The following is a 16,098-nucleotide window of genomic DNA, read 5'->3' on the forward strand; positions in this document are numbered from 1 at the left end:
GGACACAAATGAGAACAAGCCATACGTCCATCCAACTGGTTCCCCTTATATAGTTTCAGGTGTTTCCTTCTTTCGCTTGCTGACAGCCTATCTTTATTCAGAGACTTGGTGAAAAAATGGCACCTAGTCAGAAGAAAGAACTTCATTATGTTGTTGGTAAGTTCTTCCTGGTGTGCCTGACACACCACAAAAATAGTCGGGACAGCACCAGGAAGAAGGACTGCCTCGTTCTCTCAACTACGGCGCACAGTTTTGCCCTCAATGGTATGCTCGAAGTGACGAGACATGAACTGCATGTCAAAGTGCAGCTCGCAGTCAGCTGTGTTGCGCTCAAAAGGCCTGTCTGCTCTTTGAATATTGCGCTGCCATTGTTGAAATACGTCCTCTTCTTTCGGGACACCAAATAACGACAACTTCTCCTTGCATGATTCGTACCCGCTTTTGCAGCCGGGTACAAAACAATGACTTTGTTGTCGGCTCATTGTGCATCTTCAAGGCAGCATTTGCACGAAAAAAATGCGTGAAGCCCGTGCCACGCACTCAGTTGATGATACAAGCATGCATTTCATGCGGCGACCTGACGTTTAAGCAAGCGAGCCAGCCACCTAGCGGAAGCATCGCCAAGTTGCTTCAGCGACTCCCATACGCGCCGCTTGGGGGTAATCACGCTTCAAGTATTCTAGGCACTGTAACAGCACCGCATGGAAAACACGTGTAAGCCGTGCAGCAGCGCCTCATGCTTGTCTTGGCTAACAACTTGGATGGTTGCCAGAGAGCTTTCTCTTTCCGCTAAAATTAGAAACATTTCATTTTTTTTTTTTTTTTAGTAAAAGCGCAGAAAACACACCGCTCGTAAAGGGGGTGTGTCGCTGACCGCTTTGCATTCAGATAGCTTTTTCAGGTTGGTATGAATTGCACAGAATGGAGTGTGATACGTCAAATGATGCAGAAAAGATTTTTTTTTTTTTTTGCTTACCCTGTCCCCTTAATGTCATGATGTGCTGCACAGTGTCAGAAAAACTTAACGAAAGGGGACACCCTATTCTGCTTTTGCACTGCAGCTACTTTGTGCATATGGTGCTTGTGCATTGATGCATTCTGGTCCTTACCTTATTGAATATCCCATATTTATTCAAATATAATGCAAAGTTGTTTTCCCAAAATCCCCCCCCCCTTTTTTTTGCTAGATAGGAGATAACTAGCCCCCATGTGACCACCAATTGTGTCACCCCATTTTTGACAGTTCTTGTTTCCTCTTTCTTTTGTGACCCTGTATATTTAATCGTAGCATCTTTTCAAGAAACATTCAGTACAAAGACAGCGCTTGTGTCTTCCCCACTTTGTTCTTATTGCCCTCTTATTTGTGCTATAAACTATGGATGCTTATTGTATGCGGTGTTTTGTTAACTTAATACATGCAGTCACCTATTGTGGAATTGTGGAGCGTCAACACTTCCTCTAGAGATGCATTTTCCAAGTGCTTGAGTTTCAGATGCTTTGTGTGTTTCTTTCTGTAAATATAATCAGTGTCATCATACTGTAGTTACTGTGGAAGGCTATCTTTGGCACCATAGTTTCAGCAAAACAAGTTCAAGTAACATTTCTGCTAACACTTGCCATGTAAATTTTGAAACCCTACGAAAACTAAGCGATTTGTAAGGCTACAGTGCTGTTGTCCTTTCTTTTCTGTCATGATCCCTTAATATGTTGCTCATAAAGATTGTCCACTAGAACAATGGTGAAGTGCTGGCTTTCCTTTGTGATGGAAGGTAATAGATGACCTCAGCTTGCACCAGACAGTTTCTTTGCTGTGTATATGGGTTGGTGCAGTATGTAGTGTCTGTATCACATGACTCTAAAATGCACGTCTCCTTGCTTTCTTTTGTGCTGCCAGGAAAGAAGAAGAACAAGAGAGGTAACCTTGCATGTGAGATGTGGTTGTAGAATAGAATGAGCCATATTGTTTTCTACATTTATACATCATTCCTATGTTTCAATATTAAAAAGAAACAGTTAATTTCATCTTCTTTTCTTGACTTCATGAAAAATTCTGTTTCATTTTGTGGAGGGCTGCCTTACGGCATAGAATAAAAATACATAATATATGAATGCAATCCTGCATCATGCAGGAAGTCCAGCAAGAAGTCCATCTTATGGTTGTTACTAGCTGTTGATACTAGCTTTGTAATGTTAAGGCCAATTTAAGCTCCATTCTGCACCATACTATTATCCTGCATTCTGACCAAGAATACCTAAAGTATTTTCCTACAGAATAATTTATGAAGAGCAGTGTAGATGATATGTTAAGTGTTTATGTACAAGAAATCACAACCATTTATTCCAAAGAAATGCTTAACCACGCTATATAGAAGAAGACAACAATGGTATGGCCGACAGACTCTGCTCATCCTTGGCCATTCTTACCGGAAACACACAGACATGGACAGCTCTTCAAAGGCACAGGCCTAGTTAAGACTTTTTCCTCAGTAATAAACACCAGTCAGACTCTCGACAATGTCTGTCACTTTCTTGTGTGTGCATCTGTGAGCAGCTTGTCAAAGCCAACTGGTTGCAGTGCTCACACTGTTGAATGTGCATCCCCCCCTGCACTTCCTGAACTTGCGAGTGTGCCTCGTGCAGTGGAGGACACTCCTGGAGACAGCACGTCGGACACAGGCAGCTTCCTGGACAAAATCATTGTGTTCTGCAAGCAAATACCCTACAACGTGGACAGGTTCCTCAAGACTGCCTACAACATTCAGGTCAGTGCACATGCATGTAAGCACATGCAAGGGTGGCATGCCAATCTGCGTGAGGCATGACAATAGGAGACGGCCTTTGAATTGCTATGCAATTGCAGAGCAGCATTCTCTAGCTTCTGTTTGTGCCAAAATGAGTGAAAGGGAAGTGCAAAGAATATCCTTTTTCTGATTCACAGTTCTGAGGGCTTGGCCATGGCCTGCACTTTTTAGGCAAATGCTTTCTCATTTTGCATAGATATGTGTGCTAGCATTAGCACCTCCAAAGCACCAGTCCATTTGTAGTGTTTGCAGGTCACCACAGTTCTAGCTCACGACAGCAACGACTCGGCAAAGGTTCTCTTGCAACAGCTGTATGGACCACATCCGACACTCGCACTATGCGAACTATTGGTGGGCACTATCAATGCACATATATATTGAGACTGGGTGCTTCAGTTATTGAATGGAAGACATCACGTCTAGAGTCCTGCTTAAAAGTATGGGAGCTTTACGTGCTTTGCCTGACTGCATGCACCGGCACATTCTTTTTACCAAAGGATAAGCAGGGAAATGCCTTCAGATATGTGCCTTCCCTCGACACCTCTGCCAGACCGATTGGCTGTGACAATTTCTCGCATACAAAAGCATGCTACAGATTATCCATTGGCACTAACTGTTGGGCCAAACAATCACCTGTTGTGTTCAGCAGTAGCATCTAGTAGTGCTCGTGCTTGGACAAGTTGCAGCGGCTTGACATGCAGAATGAGCTGCCGCCTTGCCTACAGCACTTCCCTTTTCCCACCTAGATGCTTTTGCTGAGCAGTGGCCGAGTGGTAGCCGCAGCAGCCCTGCACACTTGTATGCATAAGCGGGACTACATTGTGCAGTCAGCATGACTACATGATGCCATTGTGTAGTCACGCCACGACTACATCACGTAGCTAGCATTAATGGAGTTTGCATGTGGTCACAGACAACAGTGTATGACTACATGTTGCATAATGCTTTTTATTGTGATGTCAGTGCGCATTTGCAACATGATGCTGCCAAATTCTGACAAGCACTCACAGGGGCCGATATTCAAATGCCTTCAATTGTCACCTGTAAAATCCTTAAAAGAAAGAAATTGTATAAACATTGTAGAATTCTTAAAAGAAAAAAATTGTGTAAACATTACCCCCAGTGTCAAAGACCGACTTTCCACATTGCGTGTGTTCTGCCACTGTTTACTTCACACATAATTGATTTCTGACCTACACAAACTCCAATTTTTCAACCCGTTAAAGAACACAAACTGGTCGAAAAATAGACCTGAGCTTCCTACCACAACAAAGAATAGAGGGTGTATATTGGCATTCAATCAATTTTTAAAACTTGTTTTAGTATGATGACCTGGGAAAATGTCAAAAAGTAATTTTCAGTGAAAACGTACAAGTTGTAGAAAGCCTCTATCAGGAGCACCTTGCCATGTGCCAAGCTTCTAATGCTTCCTTCAGGTTTTATTAAACAAAAAAAGCAGGCATTGCACAAGAGGAACTGAAAAGCAAGTTGTCGACGAAGTCTTTGTTGAAGCAAACAACAAAGGTGTAAGTAAATGCAAGCACCAAAACTGTGTACTTTTTTGGTTTAGGCGGTAGAGATAGAAGCCTGACAAAGCCCATGTGTATCAGATATTTTCATATTGAGAACTTTATTTCCAACAATTTGTTGGGGGTCCTTCAGGCAAAAAGCTGTTTAAAACAGCTTGAAAGTGCTTGAAGGCCCTTCATAACACCATAACAGTCAGTCTACAGGACAAGAAAGCGGATATATTATTATGTAAGATTGTGGGAAGACGTGTGGTTTATGATCTCCCACAGTCTTCCCACAATCTCGTCAGTCGAACACAGACAAAATTGCTGAACGCAGCTAGTTCGATTGTTTCTTGTTCGAGCGCGCGGAGCTGCTTGCTTAGGCGCCAGTTCGTTATCGTCGATTAAATGCCAATGGCTCGCCATAAGATGATTCAAATGTATTAGAAATAACTGGTGTTAACAAAATGTTGCTAATTGCATACAGTTATAAAGTGATGAGAAAGAAATGCACGTTACCACTGCATGCCACGACAAAACTAGCATAAACATATTAAGTATACCAAAGACAGATTGGTACTGTATCATAATAGCGTCTATTTAGCATTAGTGAAAATCCATCTACGAGTTTTCTCGTACAGGCTCAGATGAAAAAAAAAAACATGGAACAGTTTTATGTGCAAAAAGGATGTCGCATCTCTGTCTGGGTAAAGGCAGTAATACCTTGGTTTTCGTACTTCTTAATAAGTGAAGACACATTATAGTTTAGTGATTGCATTAAATAATTAGTATGTCCATATGGCACAAGCCACCTTTCCTGGCTGCGAGTACACGAGTCACTTAGCTGTCATTGTATCAAGAGACAACAATAAGTAGCATGAATAAGAACTTGTCTCATGCTGTTTTCTTGTCTTGCAAGGTGGTAAGCTTTAGAAGTGAACGCCAACCAGCTTGATGTAAGTAGTAGCCTTGCCATATTCATTTTGTAGCTTGTCCCAACATTGCCCTGCATCTCAGTCATTGCTCTTTATAAACCCTCAACAGGATGTTCCTCATGACACTTGTCCACTTTGCGGCACTTCTGCAAGGAAGCAAGAATGTGAGATGAGGAACAGTGGTGAAATGGTGCTCGGGAACTGTACATGCAGGGCTTCAGTGCCAAACTGCTGAATCAGCAGCTGCTCAAGTCCGAGATGTACATCAAAAGCTGCTCAAGCAGACGACTGCGGGCAGCCTCTGAGAGTGGCCTCCCGGGCTCCTGCTACCACCTGGATGTGACCTCTGCATACCTGTCAGTTAAGGAAAGCAAGAACAGAGGGGAGCGTGCCATGTCGGTAGGCATCATCCCCCTGGCCAATTTCCGCTCCGAGATCCTCAGCGCCGAGCAGGTGGGAAGCAACCCTGCAGCTCTTATTCTATGCTGTGGGATGGGGGTTGAGGGGGATGAATAACTCACACTCGTAATAAGCAGTGAGAACCTACTACTCCACGCTCTACCAACAAGGTTAGGCAGGTCTACATTGTTACATTGATGTGGCAGTGCACTTGCAGGCAAGCAAGCAGTCAGTGACGGAGCAGTTTATTGAGCAGACTTATGCCTTTATTCCCTCTAAACCAAAATACAAAATTTGGTGGTGGCCATAACAATAAGTGTGGATGGTAGCCATCAAATTGAATGACTGCACTTGCAGACTGGTTGCTTTTATAGATGCATCATGAGATCTCCCAGATGCACTAGCCGTGACCAGGCAAATTTCAGAGCTTGCCACAGACAATCCTGCAAAATTTAACAGGCCCACAGCAAAGCCACACACTGAAAGGGAATGATCGCAACTGTGAAAGAAATCAATGAAATTCACGTGGCTATATGTACGAGCAGGTCACTGACTGTCACAGCTTGTCACCCGTTTGCCATCGGCGCGAAGTCGTCGAAGGGGTACACAAGCCGGTTGGCCGTTCTTTACTCAAGCGAACACAGCAAAGGAGTCAGAGTCAGGAGAAAGACAGAAAAAAATATTATTTATCGACTGACAATGACACAAAGATTAAAAGAAACACAAAAAACACAAGAGTGCAAAAGAAATACAACGAACAGTTAACAGTAAATATAGAAATTAACACTACACAAAACATACTTAACAGTGGTCAACTAAACAGAGTTCAAAAGAAAACAAATGATAGCATACGCATGGCCGGGCAGCTACAGCAAGTGCATAAAGCGTGGAGTCGACAGCAGAGCTTTCCCGAAGAACACTGGCAAGCTGATTTAGTTGCGGTGGATGCGATTGCTGGGCTGGGTTTCCCGGGAGTCTAGGTCTGACGTCTTCCCTTGACCAGGTTGAGCTAACTTGAGGGGAACTACCGTGAGCTTCGTTGCAGACGTTGGTTTGTCATCTCTCACGCAAACTAGTAACTCGCAGTTCAGACGCGGCTAGGCAGCCCAGACGATGCTGGACGGAGAAGTTGCTTGACCCTTCTCAGCAGATTGTAGGCACAGCTTCTAGACTGCTTAGCCCGGTCTAAAACCTGTGTTTAAATAATTTCTCCTTTCCCTAGCTCCCTGTATTGGGGAACGGCAGATATTGACGACGATCCAATCAAGTTCACCCAATTAGATCCCAGCTCCTTCCAAGGTCTTGGCCGCGCTCCTTTTAATTAGGGGCGAGGGAATGGGTGATTCCTCCCTGCATTTAGAGGTCACGCACTCATATTGCACTACGCATGCACGCCCTTGAGTCCATTGCAGGTTTCTATTGTTCGGTCACAAACACAGGAGAAACGACGGCAGCCGGCCATACGGCGCTGTCGGCACACATAGACTGACAGCAATTCGTGGACTCGGGATTGCACAGAGGCACCACATACACTGTCAGGACTTCGTGGACACAGGATTGCATAGACACACCACATATTTTGGAGTATTCACACCCCCGCCTCCTTAGTAAGCTTCTCTATGCATGCACGGGGTAGTGAACACACAGGGGTTCCTACAAAAAGCTGTGAAGCTGTCACGGTCGCGCCAACGACACAAAGACAATAATCTCTAAACCTTCCTTCGACTTTTCGGCTGGTTGCCTGAGTGGCTGGCAATACCTGTCTTGCTCGCCGGTCTTTGTTTCCGTGACCTTTTGACACCCGTTGATCGGTGCTTCACCGAATCAAATAATGCTGCACTCGGACACTGGCCAATGTCAAAAAACGAAACTTGGCATTTTGGGATATGCACAGATTCCTTGCTCGCAATGAGCTGGTCATCACAAGGTCAGTTTATATAAGCTTGATCACTCTTCCCAGAGTTTGAGAATCCACGTTGTCCAGATTGCCTTGTGGCCTCATTAGCATGTTTGCTGTCGTTTGAATGCTGCTTCATTCTTTGCAGTTTAGTGTGCGGTGCACATTTTGAATGTGCTCTGTGATGGAATTTGATGCAACTTCGTTTTTGGCGTCATTTTTTTTATTGTTTCAGTGGTTGCTCTGAGGATGCTTTGAGGATGCTTTCAGGATGCTCTGAGGCTGAAATTTTTGTATACAAGAAATCGTGCCAACTGCTTTTTCCCGGGCCTCAGCTTGTACATCGTTATCAACATGGTCAGTCGCATTTTCGAAAACACACACAACTCTCCGCACATCCGGTGGCTTGGCTTGGTTAAAACTTGGGCCCTGGCTTGAAACCATTTCTTCTGCCATAGTTTCTGGACTTCGAAGCAAGGTCTGCTTCATTCCTCTTTCTTTGAGCAGATAATTCAGCTTTCTTTTGTGGAACATCTCCTGTGATGATTTCCTTCATCTCGTTTCTTGGTTGGCACTAAGCTGAACATAAAACTGTAAACATAACATAAAACTGGGAACTGTGAATATAAAACTGTAAACTGTAAACGCAACTGTAAAATCTACCAGACACTTAGAGAAGACCTCATTCTGCGGGCATTTTACCATGTGCTTGCACCCTTCGATGCATCATTGCAAAAAGAGAGAGAGAAAGGCAAAGGAAAGACAGGGAGGTTAACTCCGGTTATCTCCGATTTCTCCGGTTTGCTACCCTGTACTGGGGGAGGGGCAAGGGGATGCGATAGGTGAGAGAGAGGATTATAAAAAGAAAGGAAAAAATACCAACACATGCACGTACATGCACGTACACACGACTGTTTCTGTGGGCACTCACGCAGCCCACAAAGACATTCCTAGTCTTGCACAGTGTCACTGTACAATGCTACGTCACGCAGTGTACAGTCACAATCTGCTAAAAAGGTCCTGTGTCTTTCAAGTACCGTAGCAGCGCCTTCATAGCGGACCGTGCTGATGTCGTAGGCCAGTTTCCAAGGATCTTGTTCTCTGTCATTAGGTGCTTCCATCATTGTAAAAGTTGCTGCTCAAGCACCTAGTATACACGACTTGTGGCCACCGGCTCATTGCGAACGGGGTGTCAAGCTTTTTTGTTTTGTTTTGTTTTTTGACATTGGTCAGTGACCTGTTCTACTAATGATGCTTTTACCTAACTAACTTGTAGTTCAGGTACACTTGCTTGCTTGCCTTTATTTATTTATTGATACTGCTATCCCCTCTGTGGATTTTGGCAAGGTAGGTTATAAAACAAAACTGATGTAACAAATACAGATATAACTACACCATACAAGAGAAAAAAACAACACAATTTTGCGACAGTCATTTCAAAACAAAAAAGAAAGTAAAAAAAGCTTGATTGAATAACTTCGTCATTAGTTACACTGCTCTCGTTGAAAACAACTCTTCAAAAAGAAAAGAGTATTTGAAGCAATGAACACGTGTGGAAGGGAGTTACTGTTAGACTGCACCTTTGTCACATGGCATATCTGGATGTCGAGGTGTTTACTTTTGATGTATCAATGTTGTAGTGTCGATTAATCAGCTGGTAAAAGAATTAAGATGGGAATAGCAATTCCTCTGGGCTCAGGTATGTTAATTAGCCTTGGCCATAAGAGATGTCATTCAAGAGCTTCCAAAACTATTTTGCATGTAAAGTGGACAGCCTTTTTTGTATTTTCTTTATTATGTCAGTATCAGTTTTAGTAAAAACAGTCCCAGATTATAGAAGCACAGTCTACTAGAGGCAAGACGACAGTATTGTAGGCTAGCAACCAAACAGAAGGGTCTATAAAGCTCTTTGGAGAAAGAACAGCTTTCAGTTTAGGTTAGTCGTAATGTGGTCATTGTGCTTTGACGAATGAAGGGCGTTATTGATCCAATGTCCTAAGTACTTAAAGTGAGTTATTTCTGTAAAAAGCATATTGTTTGTACAATAGCTAAATTTTAATGGTTTTCATGTCAGAGTAATAGTCATAAAAGATGGCAGCAATTTCTTCGGCTCTGAACTCATTTACTGTGACAGCAGCATTATCCCGCAAGGGGAGACTGAATTGTTTTGGTTGCCTGCTTCTTCCTCAAGTACCTAGCTGTGTCCACCTACTACATGAAACTGAAAGGCCCCAGCGGTTAGTGATTTTTGGCGGGGAGGGGGGAGGGAGATAGGATGTCTTATAAATACTTATCATTTAAAGTAACAATATAAAGCTAATATTTATTATAACATTTAGGAGGTAATGGGAATTTCTGATAGTACAGAAAGGGTAATGTGGAATAGATAAGTGCTGGCCTTTTCTTCTTTGTGATCCTACTTCGTGTTCACATAGTAGTGCATGTTGTGAAAATCAAACTATGTACATAGACAGATGTATTTCAGCATTTTGAGACTCCCCTTGTCTAGGTGGATTTTATTTATTTATTTATTTATTTGTTTGTTTATTTATTTATTTATTTATTTATTTATTTATTTATTTATTTATTTATTTAGTCATACTGTTAAGCCTCTGTTGAGGGTTGTTACAGGGAGGGCACAAGGAATGAAGTTTACATTTAATGTAAACTTAATTCACTTGTTAGTTCAGGGTGTCTACCAACCGGGAAAACCGGGAAAACTGGGAATTCTCAGGGATTTTGAGTAGTCTGGAAAAACTCAGGGAAAACTCAGGGAATTTGTGCTTCTATCAGGGAAAATTGGCTGTAAATTTATTGAAAGGGAACCCAAAGTCACGGTAATGCTGGCCCGAGTAACAGAGAGGAATCGTAACGAATGGTCTTTGACGCCGCCTCATCGGCTGGAGGAGTTGTTAGAGCACAGTCAACGAGCGATTTTCCGGACGCTAGATAATTCCGGCGGCTTCGCGGCACCAGTACGTACCCCATAGGGTGTATAAGAACGCTGAAATTTTGGATGCAAGAACCCTTCGCCGTCCAATTTTCTGGACTTTTTCCCGTGACCGCAGGTCCGAAACGGCATTAATAAAAGCCACAACCGCCGCCATTTTGATAACCTCGCCACCTCGAACCGGCACACTTGTACGCAGCTAGATCCGCTGGCATCCGTAGCAACCACCGCAGCAATGCTAGGCCTAGCTTAAGCTTCTTGCCGTTCTGTACCGTGTGTTTCATTGAAAGAATTCGCCGCTATCCGCAATGGCACCGACACCGCCTTTGTGGTCATTGCGACTGGCTTCGAAGTTCGGAAAGCATGGTGCGTTGCATAATGCCGGTTCCCGAAAGTCAGCTTCACCGCATTACAGAAGTGTTACGCTGTGAAGCATAACAAGTGTGTGAAGGGGCAACTGGCACGGGACACAGTATGACATATATTCCTTAATTATACACGCATACACCCGCCATCTTCTGTCACAGTACGAGCACCTATATGCCTAATTAATGTACTGGCAGGCCTTCAGAACTTTTTCGGGCGTGCCTGTGGCGATTTGAACCCTTAAGGGCTGTGAAAGACATGCATTCATTTTTTTTTTTACGTTTTGTCGGCCCCTAGGGAGTCCGAAAAATCGGACGCTGACTGCACAATTGTCCAAGAGGATGCTTCAAATAGGCCGTGTGGCGAATGCGCAGCCTAAGGAAAACAAGAAGACAAAGGACCTACGCATTGAGAAATGAACGGGGAAGGAAGCACGCTGCCGCTTTTTTGAGGGAGCTTGCACCCTAAAAGCAAAGTGTTGGCGGACACGGAGATGCAGGTGTCCGTCACCCAAGTAAAAAAAAAAAACTCTTTAAAGCAGTGAAACGCAACACTGAGGCCTTAATTGTGCGTGGGCTGAGTATGTCAGGACAGTTGAGGTTGACTTACCAGCTGTTGCGAAAGAATCTAACTTGTGATAAAGTTCGGGCTGCATACCAGTTAGCTTGCTATCAATCGATAGAAATAGCTCATAGTCGAAAATATTCTGTATGCATATTTTTTTTATTCGCATTTGAGAATGTTCGACTCAGTTTGCAATGGGTTTTACTATTTTCCTTCGAAGATATTTTATTCGCTCTGCATTTTACTAACCCCTCCCTTCTGTTTTCTTTTTGAATCAAATGAACGCTACCCTTTACTACTCAAACTGGATTAAGTTTTTTTTATTATTTTTTAACATGCGTACTAGAGAGTGACACCATTGGGCGACATGATGTACGGAGCCCGTCTTTACATAAAACAAAGTTCTGTGTCACTCGGGAAATATTGCAAAGGGACTCGGGGAAAACCTGGAAAACTCAGGGAATTTCGAAATGTCAACTTGGTAGACACCCTGTAGTTGATATTTCACAATGGTCAACTAACAAGTGACAGCATATCTATCGAAATGCTTATCTAGGAATAGTTGAAAATTGCATAAATTGTTTTTTTTTTTTTTTTGCACACCGTCATTCGGTAAACTGTTCCCGCAAGTTTATGGTGTCAGGAAAAAAAGGAAAAATGAAACAAATCAGTATGGGCTTGTACTGGTTGCACAAGGAGTGAGTGGGTTGTTCACAGGCATCGGTTTTGAAGCTGGTGCTTTATATATCCGTCTTTATTTATTTTCACCTTTCCATGTAATATCTAAAAAAACTATTTCAATCAACACTTCTGTCTTCTTACTTCTAGCGGCTCTAAATTACATGCCTTTAAATGCTGCTACCGAATAATGTGCCTATATTTTGAGCACATAAGACGTACTAAGATTCGGTGGATATGTCCCAGTTTTTTCTCAAGAACGCCCGTGTGCTTAGATTTAGGTGCACGTTAAAGAACCCCAGGTGGTCAAAATTTCCGGAGTCCTCCACTACGGCGTGCCTCATAATCAGAAAGTGGTTTTGGCACGTAAAACCCCAAATATTATTATTATTATTATTTTTTCTCAAGAACCTTCTGATGCTGGTTCAAAAGCGCACTAGCATATTTTGGATTGGACGGATATAAATCCTGCATGCCATAAACTTCACCTCTCTCGTCGCTTTCGGTATTTTTTCTTCAGAAAACATAATTTTAGATATGCCAACTAATGGAAATTTTCTACATGATAACATCAATTTAATTTATCCATAATTGTTGTACCTAAGAAACTAGTCACATCCAGAATTCTTTCCTCAATCTTACTTGAGCAAAAGCGGAGTCTTCTTTTTTTGTTCTGTGAGTCTAAGTTGATTTTTTTTATAATTAATTTCCATATCCCCCAATTCGTACACCATGGACCTAATGATTGAAGGGAGTGGTTAATTTTAACCTAGTCATCTCTGTGTGCAACAAGACAATCTTGACAGGATTTGGCAAGTGAGGAAATGTCACCTACATATAACAGGAACAAGAGGGGCCCTAATACGTAGCCCTGCGGTGCTCTTGAATGAACGTCCAAATTACTCAACACACTGCTTTTTTTTTACTTTAACAGCTTGTTGACGATGTCATAAATATGATTCAATCCAACCGAGTACCTGCATACCAATTCTTACATTTCAAAGTTTAAAAAGCTTATGGTGGTAGACTTCATCCAATGCTTTTGCAAAGCCAATGCATATAATATCGATTTGCTGACTTGCATCCAGAGCAATACCAAAATCGTGAACTGTTTCAATCAATTGTGTAACGGTAGAAAGACCAGAACTGAATCCATGCCGAAAGTGACATAATAAATTATTTTTTCTAGAAACTGGCGGATATGTTTTGCTATTATGTGTTTGATCAACTTGCAGCACACAGATGTAATGTAGATGCAGGTCTATAATTACTTAATAATGATTGGTTGCCCCCTTAAATGTTAGAACAATTGCACTGCGCCAGTCTTGGGGTAAGGAGCAACACTTCAAGGATTTTTGAACCTTTACAGTAAGATAATAACAGAACCACTCTGCGCATCATCGCAAAAATACAGTCTGTATGCTGTCAAGCCCAGAAGACTTTGAGCATGACAAAAGTAGCTGGTTAAATATTCCTTTCTGGGTAATGCAGATCTCTTCCACTAAGCACGGCAATAAAGAAGCCAACTGGTATTCCTCGTCATCATCTTAGTTTTTTACTGAACACTGACTAGAGATACTGATTGAACCTGTCAGCGATTTCACACTCCTTCACTGCGATTTCCTTTACATCTAATATCTGCTCGTCTCTCATCCTTATCTTTGAAGAAAAGCCCGAATTTTCTTGGTGAATCCTTCAGAAAGCTAGCGAGTGTTTTATTAAAAAGTATTTGCCTAGATTGCCTCATCACTGTCTTTAGGTTTCTTTTAGTGCTTGAAGTTTGAGCTGCTGCAGCTTTCCTTTAGCGCAGTCTTTTTATTTTGTATTTCATGGGAATGATGTCTATATTTATCCACAGATTGCGCTGTTTTGTTCTTTCAGCCTGTGTGGGTATAAATTCATGTAGACAGCGTGGAACTATTTCTTTTTAGACATCTCCACAACTCTTTAACAGATCCCATTTCTGATGCGCTCTCGAAATCATCAGGTGACATTTCTAAATAATCAAGAGTAGATGTACCTACAATGAAATAACCAAACACTTTTACTTGGAACGACGTCTCTTTCCGCCCCCGCACCCCGAACTAAACAGGCCGCAGGCGCTAACGCTACGCTTATTACAGACAGATACCTATCCAAACCCCGCCACCTTACACATCATCTACCTGGACGTCTACCCAGACGATGCGTGCCCCTCGTGCGGGGTCACGGCGACACTCGCACACATGCTCTGGGAGTGCAGAAATGCTCCGCCCGACTCTACCTCCAACAAGTGGGAGAAGACCCTAAGAAGCCCGCTCCTACAAGACCAGGAATGGGCCATCCAGCAGGCTCGCGCAGCGACCGCCAGGTATTCCCTGTCGGTCCCTGCGTGGGAGATGCCCACTGCGCACTGACGTGCGTCCTGCAGGGCTTTTATTAAAGCTTTTCTAATCCAATCCAATGTATCATCTGCATGGCAATAGTCTTTAACATAAGCATAGACATAGGGTCTTCATCTTACACTGGTGCCACACATAACATTCATAGAAATCATCCTTGGGTCAGATGTGCAATCTTCGACTGATATAGCATAATCAGACACTTTACTAGAGATTAAAGCCAAGTGCAACAAAGACTGCACAGTAAGGGTAACTCCTGTGTAACCTTTTACAATTTGTCTCGAGTCAAGAGAAAGCATGGCTTCTAGTAGTATGTCGGCACAAGCAGTCCCTAATTGAAGTCACCAGCCATTATTAGCCTTGTATTTTCATTTACTTGAGCACACGAAAACATGGCCAAAGCTTCCAGGAGCTTGGGCAGAGGGGAAGACTGTCTGTACACAACTCCAATAAGATACAACTGCGTTAGCATAATTTACCTTGCACCAGACCGTTTCTGATAAGGAACAATTTACTTTTGTTACTCTAACAAGCATGTGATGCCCCCTCATGCATAATCTTCATTGGCCCGCCAGGCTCAATAGGCAACGTTGGTCGCCGCACCCAATAAACAACGAGCACAGCTGCTCCGTAGTCAGTCATCGTTCAACACCACCACGCTGCGGAGCGCCTGTCTAACAGAGGGTGGCTCGAGCCCTCCCTCGTTCATGAACCCGGGCAAATCGTGATACTGGTGACGAGTACCCATAGATCGTCCCACGCCGCCGCGAGCGGCGAAACACCACCCCCTGTTGCTGCCGCCGTGCCGCTGTACGGAAGGCTCAAGCCATTCATCTGTGCCGCCGTACATGTGGACCATCGAAGACTGCGGGCACCCTATTTCCGTGGAGCAGCCTCGAGATGGGTCCGCCTGGCCAGTTTACGAGGAACAAGTCCACGTGTTTTTCGGGCAAACAACACACCCGAGGCCAAACAGCGGTACATTTTCCTGGGCAGCTGCGGGACCCGCATCTTCAGTCTCCTGCTCGACCTTCTCAAGCATGTTAAGATGCTGGATGAGCTGCTCGCCACACTGCGCTCGCATTTCAACCCAGCATCGTCCACACTAATGGAGCATTTCTGCTTCAACAACTAGAGCCGCCGGGAAGGAGAGACCCTCGAGCAGTTCGTTGCCACGCTACGAGAATTAGCGAGTGCCTGCGTTTTCAGGGACCAGCTGGACTCGCTGCTCCGGGACCGTTTCGTCTGTGGCATCAACAAACCCCGCTATGCAGACCCGACTCCTGGAGATTCTCGGCCTCTTGCTGACCGACGCCGTGAAAGCAGCGCTGGCAATGGAAACTGCTGCCAAGGACACCTGCGAGATTGGCTGTGCGACTGGCGCACCGTCGGCGGAAGCAGCGGTCAACAAGTTGGCGACAAGTACCTACGGTCGCTGTGGTGGTGCCCATTCCCCCTCACAGTGCCAGTTCTCTCAAGCACAATGCCTCACGTGCGGGAAAAATGGGTACCTGGCACGGGTATGCCGAAGGGGGAGGACGAACAGCGAACAGCAGCAGCAGCCTGATTCAAGCCCAGGTACCACACAAGCCCACGGCCAGGGTAGCCATCGCAAG

At 43.8% G+C, this 16,098-nt stretch overlaps 1 protein-coding gene across 7 annotated transcripts in view; it reads left to right on the forward strand.

Annotated features, from left to right (window-relative positions):
- Positions 1-16,098, forward strand: part of LOC142573189 (GTPase-activating protein skywalker-like) — a 73,203-nt gene that overhangs the window by 35,982 nt on the left and 21,123 nt on the right. For 5 of the 7 annotated variants that reach the window (XM_075682772.1, XM_075682771.1, XM_075682770.1 and 2 more), the window contains 3 exons: positions 1,895-1,915; positions 2,641-2,762; positions 5,461-5,700. In XM_075682772.1, coding sequence (XP_075538887.1) covers positions 1,895-1,915; positions 2,641-2,762; positions 5,461-5,700 — 383 coding nt within the window. The remainder of the gene's footprint in view (positions 1-1,894; positions 1,916-2,640; positions 2,763-5,460; positions 5,701-16,098) is intronic. The other 2 variants (XM_075682776.1, XM_075682774.1) reach the window with 2 other exon arrangements.

The sequence above is a fragment of the Dermacentor variabilis genome, chromosome 2, assembly GCF_050947875.1.
Source record: "Dermacentor variabilis isolate Ectoservices chromosome 2, ASM5094787v1, whole genome shotgun sequence".
Lineage (NCBI taxonomy): Eukaryota > Metazoa > Arthropoda > Arachnida > Ixodida > Ixodidae > Dermacentor > Dermacentor variabilis.